This window comes from Choloepus didactylus, chromosome 3 (assembly GCF_015220235.1).
Source record: "Choloepus didactylus isolate mChoDid1 chromosome 3, mChoDid1.pri, whole genome shotgun sequence".
NCBI classification, from domain to species: Eukaryota; Metazoa; Chordata; class Mammalia; order Pilosa; family Megalonychidae; genus Choloepus; species Choloepus didactylus.
In genome coordinates this window covers 93,390,864-93,408,088 of record NC_051309.1, presented here as the reverse complement: position 1 = coordinate 93,408,088, position 17,225 = coordinate 93,390,864, and the positions used below count along the sequence as shown (strand labels likewise).

Sequence of the window (17,225 nt, the reverse complement as noted above, 5' to 3'; positions counted from 1 at the left end):
TTATGCCTGAAATTCATTATTTAAATATGATTTTCAGCTAATTTTCACCGGTTCATTTATTTATTTCCTAGTATCTTTGGGAAGAAAGTACAGTACATATAACTAACACTTAAAAGTTTAAAAAAAAACTATTAGTTAAGAGAGTTAAAACTTAACATTTGAGTGCTTAATCTCTGTCAGACAATGTGCTAATTAATTCTTACATGCATTTAATTTTTATAATCTGTAAGAAAGGCACTTTCATATTCACTATTTGATACATGAGCAGAGAGAGGCTTAGAAAATTCAAATGATTTGCTCAAGGTATACAGTTAAGCAGTAGAGAAAGAATCTGAATTTTGATGACCTGACACTGAAGCTCTCCCTATTGCTCCCATATGCTGTGTGTATTTCTTTCACAAACACTGTCCCACCACTTGATCCTCCTAAGAACTCTGTAAGGCAAACAGAGCAGGTCAGAGATCACTGTCTTCTCTTTACAGAAGGAACTGTGGCTCAAGAGGACTTAAGTCATACAGCTAATAAGTAGCATAGGCAAGAAATAAACTCAGGTTCTCTGATTTTTGTCCAGTGCCTTTTTTCCCACAGCATGCTCATGGTAGGGATTATGAGACAAAATAATACGATCTTGTTTTTAAATCTCTGGTTTGCAAAATAATATGATCCTGTTTTTAAATCTCTGGTTTGCTGTTGTTGTTTTCAGGATAGAACTCCATAGGTAATTATTACATAACTACATTAATTATGCAATGATAAAGAATCCTATTTCTGATTTGATCTAAGAAGTGATGGAACATTCCAAGTGCTCAAAATTTACTTCAGTCACATAAATTTTGCAGAATGAAATAATTTTGTGCATATATTACTAAGGAGGAACAAAACAGAAAAACTTGGAAGTGATAAATGAAAAGCTATACTGATACATAAAATTAAAACAATCTGAACTACACATACTGAATTGTCAGAAAGAAGGGAAGAAACATAAATCCATTTTATTAGGCCAATGTAATGACGCTCTAGTAAAAAGTAGAATAGAATACGTAATTGAGATATTCACATTACCTTTGGATATCTTTTCTTTTGGCTGAGAGATAACAAGTGTCACATCTTCAGGTGCATTTTGCAGAATTTCAATTGCAGCATGGTGGCTGACCCCTTCCAGACTCACACTATTCACAGATATTAAACGGTCTCCTGTAAAAATACATAAATTGACCATAAACAGTCTAGTATCTAACAGCAAAGAGAAATTCATGCTAACTCCTGGAAATCGTCATTCCCTCTCATTTTTTCTTTGCCTAAGACCCACTTTTGCCATCTGTGCAAATCATGCCTGACAATAAACACTTTGGAAATTACCAAAATGTAAAGTACCTGGCTTTAAGCATCCATCCAAGTCAGCTGGTCCTCCAGGGGTAATTGAACTGATAAATATACCTAGATCCAGTCTTCCCATCTTCTCCCCACCAATAATTTGAAATCCTATGAAATATCACATTAAAAAAAATCTTGATGATACTGGTGTTTTCAACGACTAATAATTAGCCAGCTTAATAAAAAAGAACTATGGAGACTCCCAAGATCAAATATGATTAACAGGTAACACATGTGAGATGGAACTATCTTAAATTTGGTTGATGTGAAATTATCGCTTGTTGGCACTTCAACTTTGGCATTTCCTGACTGGGTGGGTGGGATGATGGGGTGTGGGATTGTTAGTGGGCAGCCAGTATCTTGATCAGAAGCAGGTTGGTGCCTCAGCGCTATCGACTTTTCCTCTTTGAATTCTTACAACCCTTCAAGAATCTTTCAGTGACTTACCTAAGCCATATTTTGCATCTTTTTTCAGGTTCACCAAGGTGATCTCCCTTTCTGGAGAAGATACTATGCTCCATCTTTTGTATAGCACATCTATTGGAAATGTATAATTTTAAAGTAAAATAAACATAACATGTTCAGGCAGTAAGATCGTCAGCTTTTTTCAATTTAAATGTTAACAAGGCTTATTAATAGATTGCTCAGTGACTTAAAATATATATTTTAATGTTACTGCTATTGCTATCATCTTATATTTTTATAGTGCTTTATAGATTACTAAACGTGATCACATTTATTCCTGATAAATTCCTTGTGAAATAAGTATATTTTAGTTACAAACAAGTAAATAAATCTCAGGAGGTTAAATGATTTGAGCAGGTTTATTCAGCTAGTACAGGAAAGAACTGACACTTAAAAACTTAGGTTTTCTGATTCCATGTTTCTGTTACATCATAGTTGACTCCTTGAATTTGGCAATGTTCAATACATTAGGAGCTTCCCTCTAATAACTGGTAGAAATTTTTATTTGAGTAAAATATTCATGATAGTTTCTAGAGTAAAAGAGCAACAAGAAGAAAGTGGATCTGTTGTATAAAAACTCCATTAATAATGATTTATCTAGCACATTCTGTTCTCAAAGGATTTTCATTCATTTCTCATTTTGTGTGTGGAACAGTCACATGAGGTAGATACAGACATTTTAAACCATAGTTTTGTGGATGAGGAATAACAGTTCATGACTTGTTCAACATTACAGCTAGTCTTACTGCCCAGCAAAATGTCTTAAGTCAGAACTTCATAAATGCTAGTTAAATAAATTGAATGGATGTCAGCATTGGAATTAGAATTTATTTTTTCTTACTTCCACTTACGGTTTTAAAAAAATTTAAATAAGCCAATCATTCACAAATATCTCCTTTATTAAACCAATAAATATCCATTTAACTGCCATATTATTAAAGCTCATTCATCTACTTCACAAACCAAGCATTAAACACATACACACTTCTTAATGTTAATTGTAAGTTGATCGCTGAAACTGGTCTGTGTACGAAGGTGGTGATAGTAGTTGTGAATGAGTTCAACACCATCAGAAAGATATTTTTGAAAACTAATCTTCAAAGTCAACTCTATATAGTTCTCAAGAATATGGAAGCTTCCTAAAAATTAGAAATTATAGCTTCACTAAGCAGTAAATCAGAATTTCCTTAAGCCTTCCGATGCATTTTTGTCCCAAACAAATCACCAAAAACACAACCCTCATTTCCATATCTGTCAACATATGATCATCTATGGATTTAAAATTGTATTAATGTGCTGCAGAAATAGTAATTTTGTTACACATGTACTAATGCTTAAATGATGTGACCATGATAATTCAATATTCTAGAAATAAACTCCTTTAGTTTCAGAAAACAGTAACAATTATTCCCTCAGGAGTGAACTGACATTAACCTTGTCCTTTCAGCACCATTTTAGTGCAACTTTGCTAGCTCCCTGTAGTATATGCACCCCTATTCTGTTGTTTCCCTTTGACGAAATAGTTATAATCAGTGAGTGGGAATAATTCAGTACTTCTAATGAATTTGTAAATGAGATCATAAAACTCATCATTGGACAATAGGGTGAGGTGCCTTATATATTAGGATGTCCTAAGCAAAAAGCCCATCAATTATTTAATGCTTAGAATGAGATTATCTAAATGTACTAGATATTTTGTCTGAAAACAGAAAATTAGCTCTCATTTTAAGCTAGAGCCAAACACAAAATAAAACAAAACAAAAACTACAAAATAAAATAAAACAAAGGGTGAGATCAGGAATTGAAATCAGTATAAGGTATATGTGCCCACAACTGGTGAGGCAATAAGAGGGAACAGGTAAGTGCAAAGTGCTTTGTAAACTGATTAAAAGATGACTGTTTTGAATTTCCATATTTTCCCCAGATTTAAGTCAGTAACGCTCCAGGAATTAGGTTCCTTGGATGCTGATGAAAGTCACTACTCTATGGCACTTGACAGTCCAAAGGCATGAAGATTCCAGGAAGTCAAATTCCCAGGCAGTATATATAGAATAAAAATGAAAGAAGCAACAAGAGAAAATATCTTGGGGAGAATAATGACTTTGGACTTCCTCCCTTCCTAAGCCCAACTAAGGATAGAAAGGTACTTCACCTTGCTAGGTTTTAAATGTAAACTTTTGTCACCATTGTGAAAATAAAGTCCATTTACTTTATACAGAGCATTAGTATCTTCAATTATAAGACTGGTCAATATTCTTAATGTCATAGGTATTCTTTCAAAGAATAAGAATGTCATTTTCTTTATCTTCATATCCAACATACGTACTAAGAGGAATGGTTATACTATATACGCATGTGTATATACGTATATAATATATACAGAAATATTTTTGTGTTTATTGTATTTACCTAATGAGAAGCAACAGCGTAAACTCTCTATATCCAAGAATTCACCATTAAGATTTGAGTCTTTATTCATCCATTCATTCATTCATTGAATTATTCTTCTATCCTTCAAATGCTTACTAAGCAATTTTCCTGTTAAAACCCCTCACTAGGCTCCTTGAGGAAAAAGCATGAGATAAGGTATTTGGAAGCTGCTAGCATAGTAAACGTGAGCAAAAATCCAACCTTACTACTAAACAGAATGTTAAGACTTTCAACAAACTAACTGCATTCCAAGGCGTGAGTGAAATCTGTAAGTGAGTTCCTAAGAAGTGCTTCATTGAGGTGAGGCTTCTTCATGCTGGAAGTAAAGGAGAAGACTTCAAGGATGCTGGGTAGTATTTTAATTAGCGGAACATGGAGATGGTTATAGAACAACAAGTAAGGCATTAGCAAAAGCTGAGATGGCAAAAGGGCAGAAAGTGTTCTGTGGAAATATCATAAAATCAGCTTAGCTCGAGCACAAGATTTGAGTAGGGGGAAGCTGAATACTTGACTGGAAAGGGAAGTTTTGCCAAGCCACTCTTTCTAACAGGGTGCTTTTTTTTACACCCCTCCCCCAAGTCTTCCCCCAGCATTGATGGGATGAACTGACTTGTATTAACATTGGGGCAGAAAGAAGGGTGTTAGCACGCAGCTACATGTTATGAAACAGTGCTGTGAGTGTGCTGAGTTTCTATTTGTCTTGATATTCTCTTCCCATAGTAGATGCTCAAAATTTTTTTTTTAAAGTGGGAGTATGAAATATTTGTGTGTTTAGTGTACATAACAATTCTAGTAAAATTAAAGGTATTTATAGAATTCCATGAGGACTGAAGAGAATTTATGAGTCTTGAAATTAAGGCAGCTAGATATTTCAAGTACCAAGATATTTCTGAGTTATTTTCATTACTATATGGAAAAAAAAATAATATTCAAAGGAGTACCTGTTTTCAAATTGTTAAAAGATTTTCCTTTTCCCATTAAATATACTTGGTGACCATAGAATATTTTGCAACAATGATTTTAAAGTGAGAAAGAACCTTGGATTTAAATTTTTAGTTCTTTAATGGATGCTGATGATTCCCAATGTTTATTTAGGAAATACTTTAAGAAGAGTTTTTAGATGAATAATTTAGAAATTAAACGTATAACCTCTATGCACGAGAGACTGGTGCACCAATGTTTCTTTGCTTATCTCTCATAATGTTCATGTGGATACCATGTACTAGAATAGCTGTACTAATATTAATGATGGAAATATCGTCTATGAGAGAACTAATTGACCTTCCTAGTAAGAGCATGATTCTAACGAGGCCAAAGCTATATAACAATCTGAGTCAACAATTTTGGAGGTGGGGGCAAAAAAAAAATAATTTTCTTGGTTAGACCTTGGTCAACTATCAGGCAGCTCCATGACACAGATTCTAAGAGGAGCTGGGATACAGGTAGAAGGGCTCTGGATATATCCATGATGCTCTCTAATGAAAAAGACCCTCAAATCACAGGCCCTGAGAATGATGGGTTAGTAGTATCAGACCGGTATAAAAACAGAGAGGCTTTCCTCATTGTTATACCACCTAATATGATTGCTGCTCAAGAGTCAGGTAGTGGAGGTCATCACTGAAATTTGAATTTCATTTCTGTACCACCACTAATTAGCTAAGTGGACTGTGGCCACATAACATTTCTGGGATTCATTTAACTCATCCATAAAATGAAAAGGCTTGGCTTGGATAAATGTTCAAGTTTCTTTTTGTCCTCAATGTAGTTGTCTCTATCTTTTCTTCTGGTTAATTCCCATATCTGCTCCATCTTTATGAGTACTTTGGACTTTTATTTTTATTATCATTTTCAATTATATATGTATTCTGATCAAACTTTAGGAAAAAAAACACTAGCTTTTAAAATTTTACTGGTCCTTGGCATATGACTAAACAAAGTGTGTTTTAAAACCTTATTTCTACTTGTGTAATATTTTATTATGTGGAATTAAGATTATTCATATAGACAATGATTAATTTTAATATAGGAGAAAAATTTACTTCAGCATCTGCACCTAGGTGTTACCCTGCACCAAAATAACCCCTTAATAAGAGGTTTTGTTTTTACATTTTGTTTGTGTAAGAGCCCTGGGTTTGACTCCATAAAATGCTAGCATGTATTTTGTGGTTTGGATACTTCAGGAAGCAATGGGACAAATGAAGGGCTAAACTAAAGGCTACTCTTCAACTGTTCTATAGTAATACTGAAACATTAAAAGAAGAAACATTAAAAACCAATTTTACATAATTCTTGTATAATTTTTACATAGTTTGATTTTACTGAGTATTGTCAGAAGTGTGCTTTTTAAAAGGTTGAGCAACTTTTTTTGGTCATCAGTTAAAGAATTGGAATCCTTTCCATGTCTTTGTTTCAAAGTGAGAGATTAGACAACTTATAACTTTTAAATTTTATTTTCTCTTTCAAATTCACATTCTTTAAGAACCTCTGTAGGCCATAAAAAGCAAGACTGAATTTCATGCCTCAGTCCTTGTATTAAGTGATGAATAATTCAATATTAACTGCTATTCAATTCTAATTTTAATCTAATCATATTGGTCAGCAAGAACACAGAAATTAGAGTGAGAAGTCCTATATTTGACTCAAGGGCAAGTAATTTAACTTTTTTCATCCTCAGTTACCTTATTTAGAAAAATATTTCTGTCATGCTCTATTATGTGAAAAACATGAGATTCTCAAAGAGCACTAAATCAAGCTGACTGGGGCACATCTCTACACCAAGGTGGATTGGCCCTTCCTCTGTAGGGGGCAGGTGGGGAGATAAGGCTTTAAGGTTTTAATAGAAAAACTACCCTGCACATGCTTATTTGGTATTCAATGTAAATTCATGTTCTTTTCCATCAGACTCTAATTCTCATCCTTGAATAGATTATTTCAGATTCTCATCCTTGAATAGATTATTATCGAGCTACTTTCAAAGGTTTAGCTGAGAGAAATAATACCTAAAACAAATTAGGCATTATTATGCTAGGGAAGCAGTCTAAAGAGTGGTGGAGAGTGTGGGCCCTAAAAGCAGATGGCCTGCTTTGAAATCATGGCTCCTGCACTTGCTAGCTCCATCCCTTGTACCCAACTCAATCTCTCTATGCTTTTGTTTTCTCAAAGAGAATAACATTAGCACCCATCTCGCAGGATTGCTGTGGGAATTAAATGAGAAATAAATGTAAAGTGCTTAAAACAGTGTTTGGTACATAAAAAGCACTCAATTGTTAGCCAATAATTAGTATCTTTAGGACATGTTGATAACTAAGCTATTCTAGGTATCCAGGTATTCTGAATTAAGTCCACGTAAGAAGTTTAATCATCAGAAAGCTATATACTAGGGTCTTAACACTGACCCAAGTACAAGTTCACAATTATTCTTTAATGATATGCCCTTGGATTTTGGGGGGAATGAAATATTAAAAAATAAATGAGATGAAATTTTTTTTTCATTTGTTAGAAGCTGTTTAAGACATGGTCTGCATTGTTTCCTTTTGGAAACAATTTTACTTCCAAAAAAAATTTTCCTCTCCTAAAGAATTAATATATGCATTTCTATTAAGAGACTGAGAATTACACAAATAGCACTCTGATATTTGACAGCTTTTGACCTAAAAAAACAGTAATTTCATATATACACTTGAGAATGTGGGGCCCCTCCTCTGCTTCCCCTGCCCCTTTAATCACTTGTTCTGGCTTCCAGGCTTTCTCTAGTTCATCTGCAGCCTATCACACTGTATGCTTTGAGCTTGCCAGCTCCATTACTTCTACCCAACTCAGCACTTGCTGTGTCCCGGGCTAAGTGCCAGGATGTGCCAAGCTGGATTAGAGACTAACCTGACTCTGAAGGAGCCCACATCTCTGCAGAGGAGATAGGCACATCCAGAAACAAACCATGGCCCCAGGTACTGGAGTGCATAGGAAGGAGCCATGGGCTCTACCAGTAGTGGGGCAGGGGAAATGAAGATCCTTCACAAAGACGTTGGCTGGCCTTTGAGCTGAGTGATGGCAGAAGGAGGAATTGGTGAAGATCAGAAAGTATGACAAACACACGACATGCCTTCCTCGTAGGGAGCTGGCTATTCTGACCCTCTCTCCTGCTGTCTGAGTCCTGTGTACACTCCCAGTCCCCACGCCACTGCCCAAACACACATATACTAGGTTCATGCCTTCCTTTTTGCCTTAGCTATCAAGAATACTAGAATGAAACTTAAGGCTTCATCAATTTTAACTATATTAATACTTTCATACTAATGCTTTTGATTAGCCATATTTGCTTCTTTCTCATCAGGCTTTTGATTATTTCAATTTTAGGAGTCTGAGGATAAGACCCTGAAACAGTTTGGGAAGCAAATATTATATAGTAGTAATAAAACTTTCTTTTCAACATATGAAAATTGTTACAAAGGTCAACTCAGATAATGTATATTAAAGTACTTTATAAATTTGAATCCATGGACTTTCAATTCGCTGCACATTTCTGGACTACTTCCTAAAACTTGGATTCCTCTCAGACTCCTTCTAAAATATAAATCTCAACAAGTAAATTCTTCAAATTCTCCTCATACTCTTCAGGATAAGATTTAAAGCTGTTTAATAATCTGGTCTCTACTTAGTTTTCATTGCTGCCCTCCTCAGCCCCCATACCTCTAATTAGTTTAATACTCATGTAATTCGCTGTATCTGTTATCTTCTCTCATGTCTCCATGACTCTGATCATGTTATGCCCCGATCGGGGATGCTCATCTCTACCATTCTACCTGAATAAACCCTCCTTTTAAGATTCAGCTCAAGCATGCCTTTAAAATAACTGCCCACTATCATTTTTGATCAAAATTGTTTCTCATCTGAACCACTATATTAACTTCTCAATTAATGTCCTGATCTCTAATCTGCCATTTCTGTAGTTCATTTGACAGCCTAAATCACAGGTCACACATCACATTGCTTCAATGCTGAAAATTACATCTCTCTTTTGACTCCAAAGTAAGGCCTAAAATCTTTGGTATGGAATTGAAAACTCTTCCTTATTAAGTCCAGGACCATCTCATAACGCAGAAGAAAGGAGAAAAGATATGATGGAAATGAGGGGGACCACATTTTGTAAACCTACCATTTTCTTTTAAGGGCCCTTGGGATGAAGAATTTCCAGAACTATGCATAGTCATTCCTGTGGTATAAATTAAATTATTAGACATTTTATAAAATGCTCAGATACTAGATAAAGAAGTAATTTCTTCTGACAAGTTCATAAGAATTAGTAAAACATTAAGGCAGCAACATTTATTTACACTAGGAAAAATAAATCTTCCCAGAATGGGCATATTAACTATTTTTAATGTTCAAGTTAAGCATATTGTTTTGCAGAATAAATTTAAACAAATGTATTGTTTCTGACAAATACGAAATGAATAAACAAATGAGTTTTAAAAGCATTTGTTCATGTTAAAAAAATATAAATAAAAATGGTGAATTTTAATCAAAAATCAAATGCAGAAAATAAATTCTCTTTTATGGGTGAGTTTTATTTAATCTAGGTTTTTCTATGAAGTATCTACCATGCTACTTTTGATATGATGGATTTTCATGAATACCCAAGGCTTCCTAATGGAAATAGCTTAGAATCAATGAGAGATCCTATTATATGTAAACATATTTTGAAGAGTATCTCCTAAAAGATTGAATGAATCTCTTCTTAGGCTATTTTCAACACACAGAGATACACACAGGATGGAATCTTGCTGTTTATCTGTTTAAATTTTTAAAAAACGGATTCAACTGAAATAGATGTGGTTATATTCTTCGGGATGTTGTGGTAGCCTACACTGATAAAGTAATGTTGCTCCCCATAAACATTTGTCAACTATCATGGAAAGTTCTCTTTTGACTTCATTTACCCCACATACATCCTATCTAATTACAGAGTGAAAAATACTTTTTTACTTTGTGGAATTAAGGTTAAATTATTTAATCTTTAGACCCAAGGAGAGAGTTAAGTGGTATTATTTGGTAAAAAAACAAAACAAAACAAAACAAAACAAACAAACAAAAAAAAAACACAAAAAAACAGCGGAAGAGCATGTCTTTGTTTCTCTTTTGTCTTCCCAGCTATTTCCTATCTTGAGTAGTAGCCTAGACCTATGTGCTTAACTATCTACTTTTCTGAAAGATGGCCATTGCATTTCCCTTTAAAAGTACATATGGCAAAAGGAAACCTTAACTATTTGATAACACAGTATGTATGTGTATATATAAACACATTATTCTATACTATAGGCCTCAGCTGGCTGGGAGAATCTGAAGAAACTCTAATCAACTAAGAATTTCTACCTGTTAACCATAACATATTTCATAAGAATTGTAAACTTATCTAAGATTTTAGAGAAAATCCTGTTCATGGGTAGCACCCTAAATAAACCTTTCTTCAAAAAATACTAGCATTACTGGGGTCCACTTATGTGGCTTGTAAGGAAAACTCAAAGGAAGGCAATCCAAAGCTCTGGTACAAGACTGTCTGGGTTCCCTCAGTTTGAAGTCATGGCTACTGTGACAAAGAGGAAGCTAAACAATAATTGTTACAGGAAGCTAAAAAAATTGTTAAATCAATTTGATTTGATTTGATGTATTTTAAGTAGCCTAAAATTTGTTATTCACAAACAAATTTTGTCTATTAGGATATAAAGAACCAAAAATGAAGACTTGGTAATTGACATTACCTAGTTCACTTTTCATTATGAGTATGAGGTATGGGATAAAGAACATAAACTTGTTTTTGCTGACCTATAACATATGCTTGACCAGGGTCTTCAAAGGATGAGGAGTCTGATTCATGTTTCCTCTTTTCAGGACTTCTATTTAAACTTGCAACAGACTTTGAACTAAAGGGGAAAAGGAAGGTAGGAGGGGGAAGTGTCAATGTGAAAAAAAAAATGTTGAAAATAATTAAACGTCTAAACAAAAACAAACGTATGAGATGTAGAATTACAAATCTGTAATTTGGGTTAGTTAACAATGTTCTTACTTATTAAGTTTTGTGAATCCTGCCAAAGATTCTGTATCAGCTCTTGCCATCTGGTGGACTGGTCCTCCCACCAACTCCTCAATGGTTTGTGGTGGGGATTCCTTGTTAACAATGACATTTTTCCGATGAGGAGAGACAGAGGCCTGACTGAGATCATGGTATGATTTACTCATCCCTCTAGGCTTTTCCTCCCATGAAGCTTTGTCACTCTTCTCTTTTGAACTGTTTTGCAATGGCTGATAAAGCGACAGCTCTGAGCAGGATAGCCTCTTCAGAATCTCAGCTTGAACTGACAAAGGTCGAACGGCAAGTTTGTTCAGTGTGCTGCTGGCCAGACTGCCAGTGCTGATTGCTCGTCCCACATTAAATCCTCTAACGGACTCTGCTTGGAGATTCAGGCTCCTAAACGAAGCTCTCTCTACAAGGAAATAGGATTGCTTTACATGATAGGAACACTCCAGTGCCTTTATGAGAAGAGTTACTTTATTAAATGAAATAGAGCATGCAGGTTTTAATCTTTTTGATTGCCAGCATAACAGGCAGCTTTCAAAAGTTTGGCAATCACAGATTTTAAAAAGGAGGGTTGAAGGTCCTGGTTTTCCTACCATCTCTCCATCCTTTTAGCTTTCTTACAGCCACAGCCTTGTCATCATTTCCTGTTTCATCTAAAGATTCTCTTGTGTCTAAATGTTTGGGAGTTCAGGCTTGCTGACCCAAAATTCCCAATTATGGGTTTCACTTAGAAATGGAATTGACATTTGATAAAGAGATTTTCAACCCTGGTAGTGCCTCTGCTAAAGTATCAGCAAAGCAAGGATGGGGAGAGGGAGAGAAGAAACCTGGATGGACCAGCATGGTGAACACATGCCTGAAAAAGAAGCTGATCAAGGAAAGTTTTGCCCAGAGAAAAAGATCTTGACTATTATACTTTTTAAAAACTTAAAGCAGACTATAGTGATGGTTGCATATCTGGATATATACTAAAAAATCATTGAATTGTACACTTTAAAAGGGTGAATTGCATGGTGTGTGAATTATATCTCAATAAAGCAGTTACAAAAGAAAAGCTTACAGCAAACTTTTTGTTTTGTTTTGTTTTTTGTTCTTTCACTAGTATGACAATCCCACCTTCCCACCTTGGTGATTTCATGATTTAAGTGAGGCACAAGAGCCGCTCAAGAATCAAATACTACTTCTCTCATTTTTAAGTTTCTGTCACATAGCATGATCAGGGAGATGGGAAATCTCTTTACGCTTAAATTTCTTTCACTACTAAATACACTTCTAAAGACACTTCTAAAGTCTTCGTCTAGAGGCTACATTTAGCGATAATTTATACCAAGTGCTTGGCTATTCTAATTTGTGGAAACCCTTGTCACAGCAGTATTGGAAGATCTGAGGTTATAACAGGAAGCACTGCATCACAGAATTTTAGATTGGCCAAAATCTTTTCATGTAAATAAAAGACCAGAGGCACAGGGTTTCAAATTTAGTTGTCGGTGCATTAGTGACCCACGTCCCCATCTCTGTATTGCACTCTGTAAGGAATATAGCTTAACCATTATGTTAAACTGCTGGAGAAACTTCCTTTTAAAAAGAAAATGTCAAATGATCATGACATATCTTTTTAGATTCTGTTTCATCTCTCTTCTAATTCCTAGGAGTATTAATAACCAATATTTCATCTTGGGTAGAAACAGGTAGGAATACAGGTAGGAATACATTTCCTTGTTCAAACAGGAAGTTTTAACTAATAATCACTTCTCATTGCCACCAGGAAAATTTAACCATCAATGTTCTTTCTCTGAAGTACATGCAGACACCAAGTTAAAACATGATACTAAAAAAAGACCTTTGTTTAAAATTCCTGGAATCACCTTTAATAAAATACGGAGTTTTATTAGCTCCGAGAACACCATTTTTATTATTTTATTTTGGGAGCAGCTTTCAATCAAAGAAGCAAAACTGAGTATCAGAGAGATTCAATTACCAGGAAATGCCGTTACACCCAAGATTCCTTCACCCTTATGGACAATGTAAGCCAAACTTTGGTAGGAATACGAGCAATCAGTTTGGTTTAGGCTACTTCTGAATCGTGAACATATTAGGGATTATACTATTCAATTCCATTCATAGTCCACTCCTGGGTATGACTTCAAATAATGCATACATCCATGGAATGGCATCATAAACCGTCCACCTATCTGGTCTGTCTACTGCTTTTTAACCAGAAAGGACACCAGCACAAACCATCAGTATGGGAAAGAACATTAAAATAAACTTATGTCCTAATACCAATGTTTCAAATTTGAACTCAAAGGCTTTAAGTTCCACACTCAGGCTGCAATCCACACTTCCCAACCTCACTCCCTTGTACCATTTTGTACTTCCTCAAACCCTCAACTTAATTGTATGGTTTTTTAAGGAAAGGGACTTCATTTGTTTTTGTTATCCAACATCACCTAGCACTATGCCTTTCAAATAGTAAGTGTCCAATAAATGATTATTAATTTTAGTAAAGCTGATTCCATGCAAATTAGCTCTTTAAAACTCACCAAATAGAAAGAATACTGGATCAGGAATGAAGAGATCAGGGATCCAGCCTCGTTTGACATCTAACTAGCTATGAGGAGAGGCATGAGACTTGTCTTCTCTGAACTTGTTTGCTTATCAACAAAATTTTGAACTTAACGGCCTCTAAGGGTCCTTCTAGCTTTAGTATTCCATGACTCTAAAGAAGTAGCATACATTTGTCAGGCAATCAACCTCCTACAGATGACACCAATTATTTTCACTTGTCACAGAGAAATAAAGTATGCATATAGCTATTTCTAAGCCAATTCTAAGCAGGAAATAATTATTTTGCAAGTTTAAAAAAATTGGAAAAAGATGTAGGTAAAAACAATTTAATTTACTTAAATTTAAAGTACTTTCACATATAAGTTCAAGGATACATAAGTTCAAGGATACGTAACTATTGTGATCCTAGGGGCAAACCTGTGAGCATCCCCATTTCGTGGATGAAGAAAGCAGATTTCCAAAAGTCAGTTACAGTCCTAAGGTCATTCATCTAGTAGTAGTAGTAGTAGTAATAGCAGTCATAGTAGCAGAAGAAGAAAAAGAAGTAATCATAAAAGTAGTAAAAATAGTGGTAAAAACAATGTCGATGGTGAAGCTAATAATAACGAATATTTATTGAATATTCTGTATTGGGTACTTTTCTAAGTGCTTCAAATAAAAAATGTAGGCATCATCATTATGATAATCATAATGTAGGTATAATGTAGGCATCATCATTATGATAATCATTTTACAGATGGGGAAATCAAGGCAGAGCATTTAAGTAACTTGCCCAAGGTTTCAAGGCTTATCTGTAGTGGACCAGGATTTGAAATCTGGCAGTCTTGCTCCAGAGCTTTTGCTCTTCACTACTATACTGTATTGTTCTTCAGGATAAGAAATGTTAAGGATGAAAGGCTGGTGTCATACTTTTGTCTTCTGACTCTTTTCACTATCCCATACTATATCACATCAATTGTTCAACTCGGATTTGTACTATAGAATGTCGTTCCAAGTAGGTATATGCTGACAGCTCTAGTAGTTCTACTATTTCACTACACTTTGAAAATACATTAAGAGCATACAAAATTTTTAGCAGAGCAAAGCAGGGAAAGAAAAGGAATAATGAGATTACTTTACAGAGGTGGTTATCATATTTTAGCATGCATAAAAATCATTACTGAGGAAAGCCTGTTAAAATGCAGATTCCTCCAGGACCCAATTCCCAAAGATTGTGATTCTCTGAGTTCCAGGGAGGTTCCTGGAATCTTCATTTTTAATAAACATACAGCCCCATCTTGATTCTGAAAGGTTTGAGAAACATATATTCATAGGGTTTCCATCACTCACAGTCTGATCCTAAGGAGAAAATATTAAGATTTCAGAATGTGAGAAAGTTCAGATAGAGAATTCATAGGGTTCTGTTGCACAAGGTCATCAGTCTATTTGAATGCTTTTTTTTTTTTTTTTCAAACGAGACTTCTCAAGAGTATTTTACTTGTCTGTAAGAACATACTATACTGAGCTGGATTCTGTATAACAATCTCTGTGGTCTTGCAGAGTAAGCTTTAAAGATTTCAGTTCTGACTAATATTTTTCAGAGCTCTATTAGTTTCAGAAGCTGACTTGTTTTCAGAAGAAACTGAAACCACTCTGACTATTTATACTGGGTATTGTAGTGATTCATCTCAATTTCAGAGCAGAGATGCATCCAAGTAAAACTAACAGGTGGTAAAGCTCCACCCACAAAGCCCCATAAATGTATATCTTCAATGTTATGGGCTGCATACTCCACCTCTCCTCCACCCCACCTTGTTTCCCATGTTCTTTCATTTGGAAAGCCCTTCCATTTCCCTTCAACTTACTTAAATTATTTTTGTCCTTCAAACTCCAATTCAAGTGCCACTTCTCAATTACTCTAGGCTTTGATCTCCCTCTCCTGTTATAATATACATAATATAATCTCTATGAGATAATTTCCTATTATTAAAAGTTTAGCTCTCTATTGGGTATTACTGTTTCATGTATGCTGGTCTTACCTTCCCAAATAGTATATAAGTTTACTATGGGTAGAGAACATGACTTACGCTTTTATACTATTTATGTCAGCTAGCCTGTAGCTAATCACAAAATAGACATTTCAACAGTACTCCTGACTGATCTCCTGGGATGCTGTTTTCAAAATGAACACTAACTTGAAATCTTAGCTTCATTTGTGACACCTTTAAAAACGTGACTGAGTCAATTAACATCTATATACTTCATAACCATTTTTCATCCACATAATCTTTTAAAATTTGTGACAAAAATCATGCATATACCCTGGAATTGTATGAAGTGGACTGCTTCTCCTTACCAATATCCTGGGCATCTTGGTTGCTCTGTCGTGCTCTCATCTGCAGCTGGAACTTATGCTGGGAAGAGCAGAGGTGCAGCAGGTACTGGCACACCTTACTGTTGTCCGTCTGGAAGGCATGTTTTATTCCATCTGATGTATTTTGCAGTGTGATTTTCTTTTTCTACAATATTAATCAGGATAATAATTAGGATGTTTACCTATGATGTTTTTTACATGACCAAATTCTGCAAGCATTAATAAGTAGAGACATTATTTATATTTCACATTTTTAGGAATCACTGTTTCTTGACCTACATGTAAAATAAATATAGAAAAATATATTCCTGTATAATCACAATTCAGGGAATAAAAGAAATCAATACTATTTGCCACTTCAGAAATTGTAGCCTAGAGCAGACTGTATACAAGCCACCAGCAAGGAAAATATGGTTCCCTTTAATGCTATTACTGCTCTGTGGAGTGGACTGTGATGTTTTACCAGTGCCAAAACTGTTTGAAAAAGAAACGGGCAAAAAATATTTGTTTTTTTACTCCCTTGCATAAATAAACTGAAGTTTAACAAGAATTATTTTATTAACATATAATGATAGAAGTTGTCATTCAGTCAAGTAGAATTTGGGTGGCTTGAAGACTGGATACAATCTTCCGTGGGCAGTAGAAGAAAATGTGGAAATGAGAGGCACTGGATAACATATCTCTGCTGGGTTGAGAGATGATACACATCAATATTTAGAGACAGTGATTCTCATTACTTTCAGGGAAAGGAGGAGAAACATAAATCAGTTTTTGTCACTGACATTTCTTGGAAAACGGATGTCTCTTGTGTAAGAGGGTATCCCAAAATGAATTGTGACTTAAGTGGTGAGGATTGCAGGTCACCCAGATGCCTTGAAGACTAGTATTCAACACACCAGGTATCTAAGACTAATGTCACTGGAGAATTGCTCGAATCTGATTAGATTCTACTCTAGCTTCTGA

General features: G+C 35.0%; 1 protein-coding gene across 1 annotated transcript in view; it reads right to left on the bottom strand.

Moving 5' to 3' along the window:
• PTPN13 (protein tyrosine phosphatase non-receptor type 13) overlaps positions 1 to 17,225 on the bottom strand; it is a 239,306-nt gene that overhangs the window by 51,600 nt on the left and 170,481 nt on the right. The window contains 7 exon segments of the mRNA XM_037830204.1: positions 1,063 to 1,194; positions 1,375 to 1,482; positions 1,822 to 1,911; positions 9,422 to 9,478; positions 11,089 to 11,186; positions 11,330 to 11,747; positions 16,245 to 16,407. Coding sequence (XP_037686132.1) covers positions 1,063 to 1,194; positions 1,375 to 1,482; positions 1,822 to 1,911; positions 9,422 to 9,478; positions 11,089 to 11,186; positions 11,330 to 11,747; positions 16,245 to 16,407 — 1,066 coding nt within the window.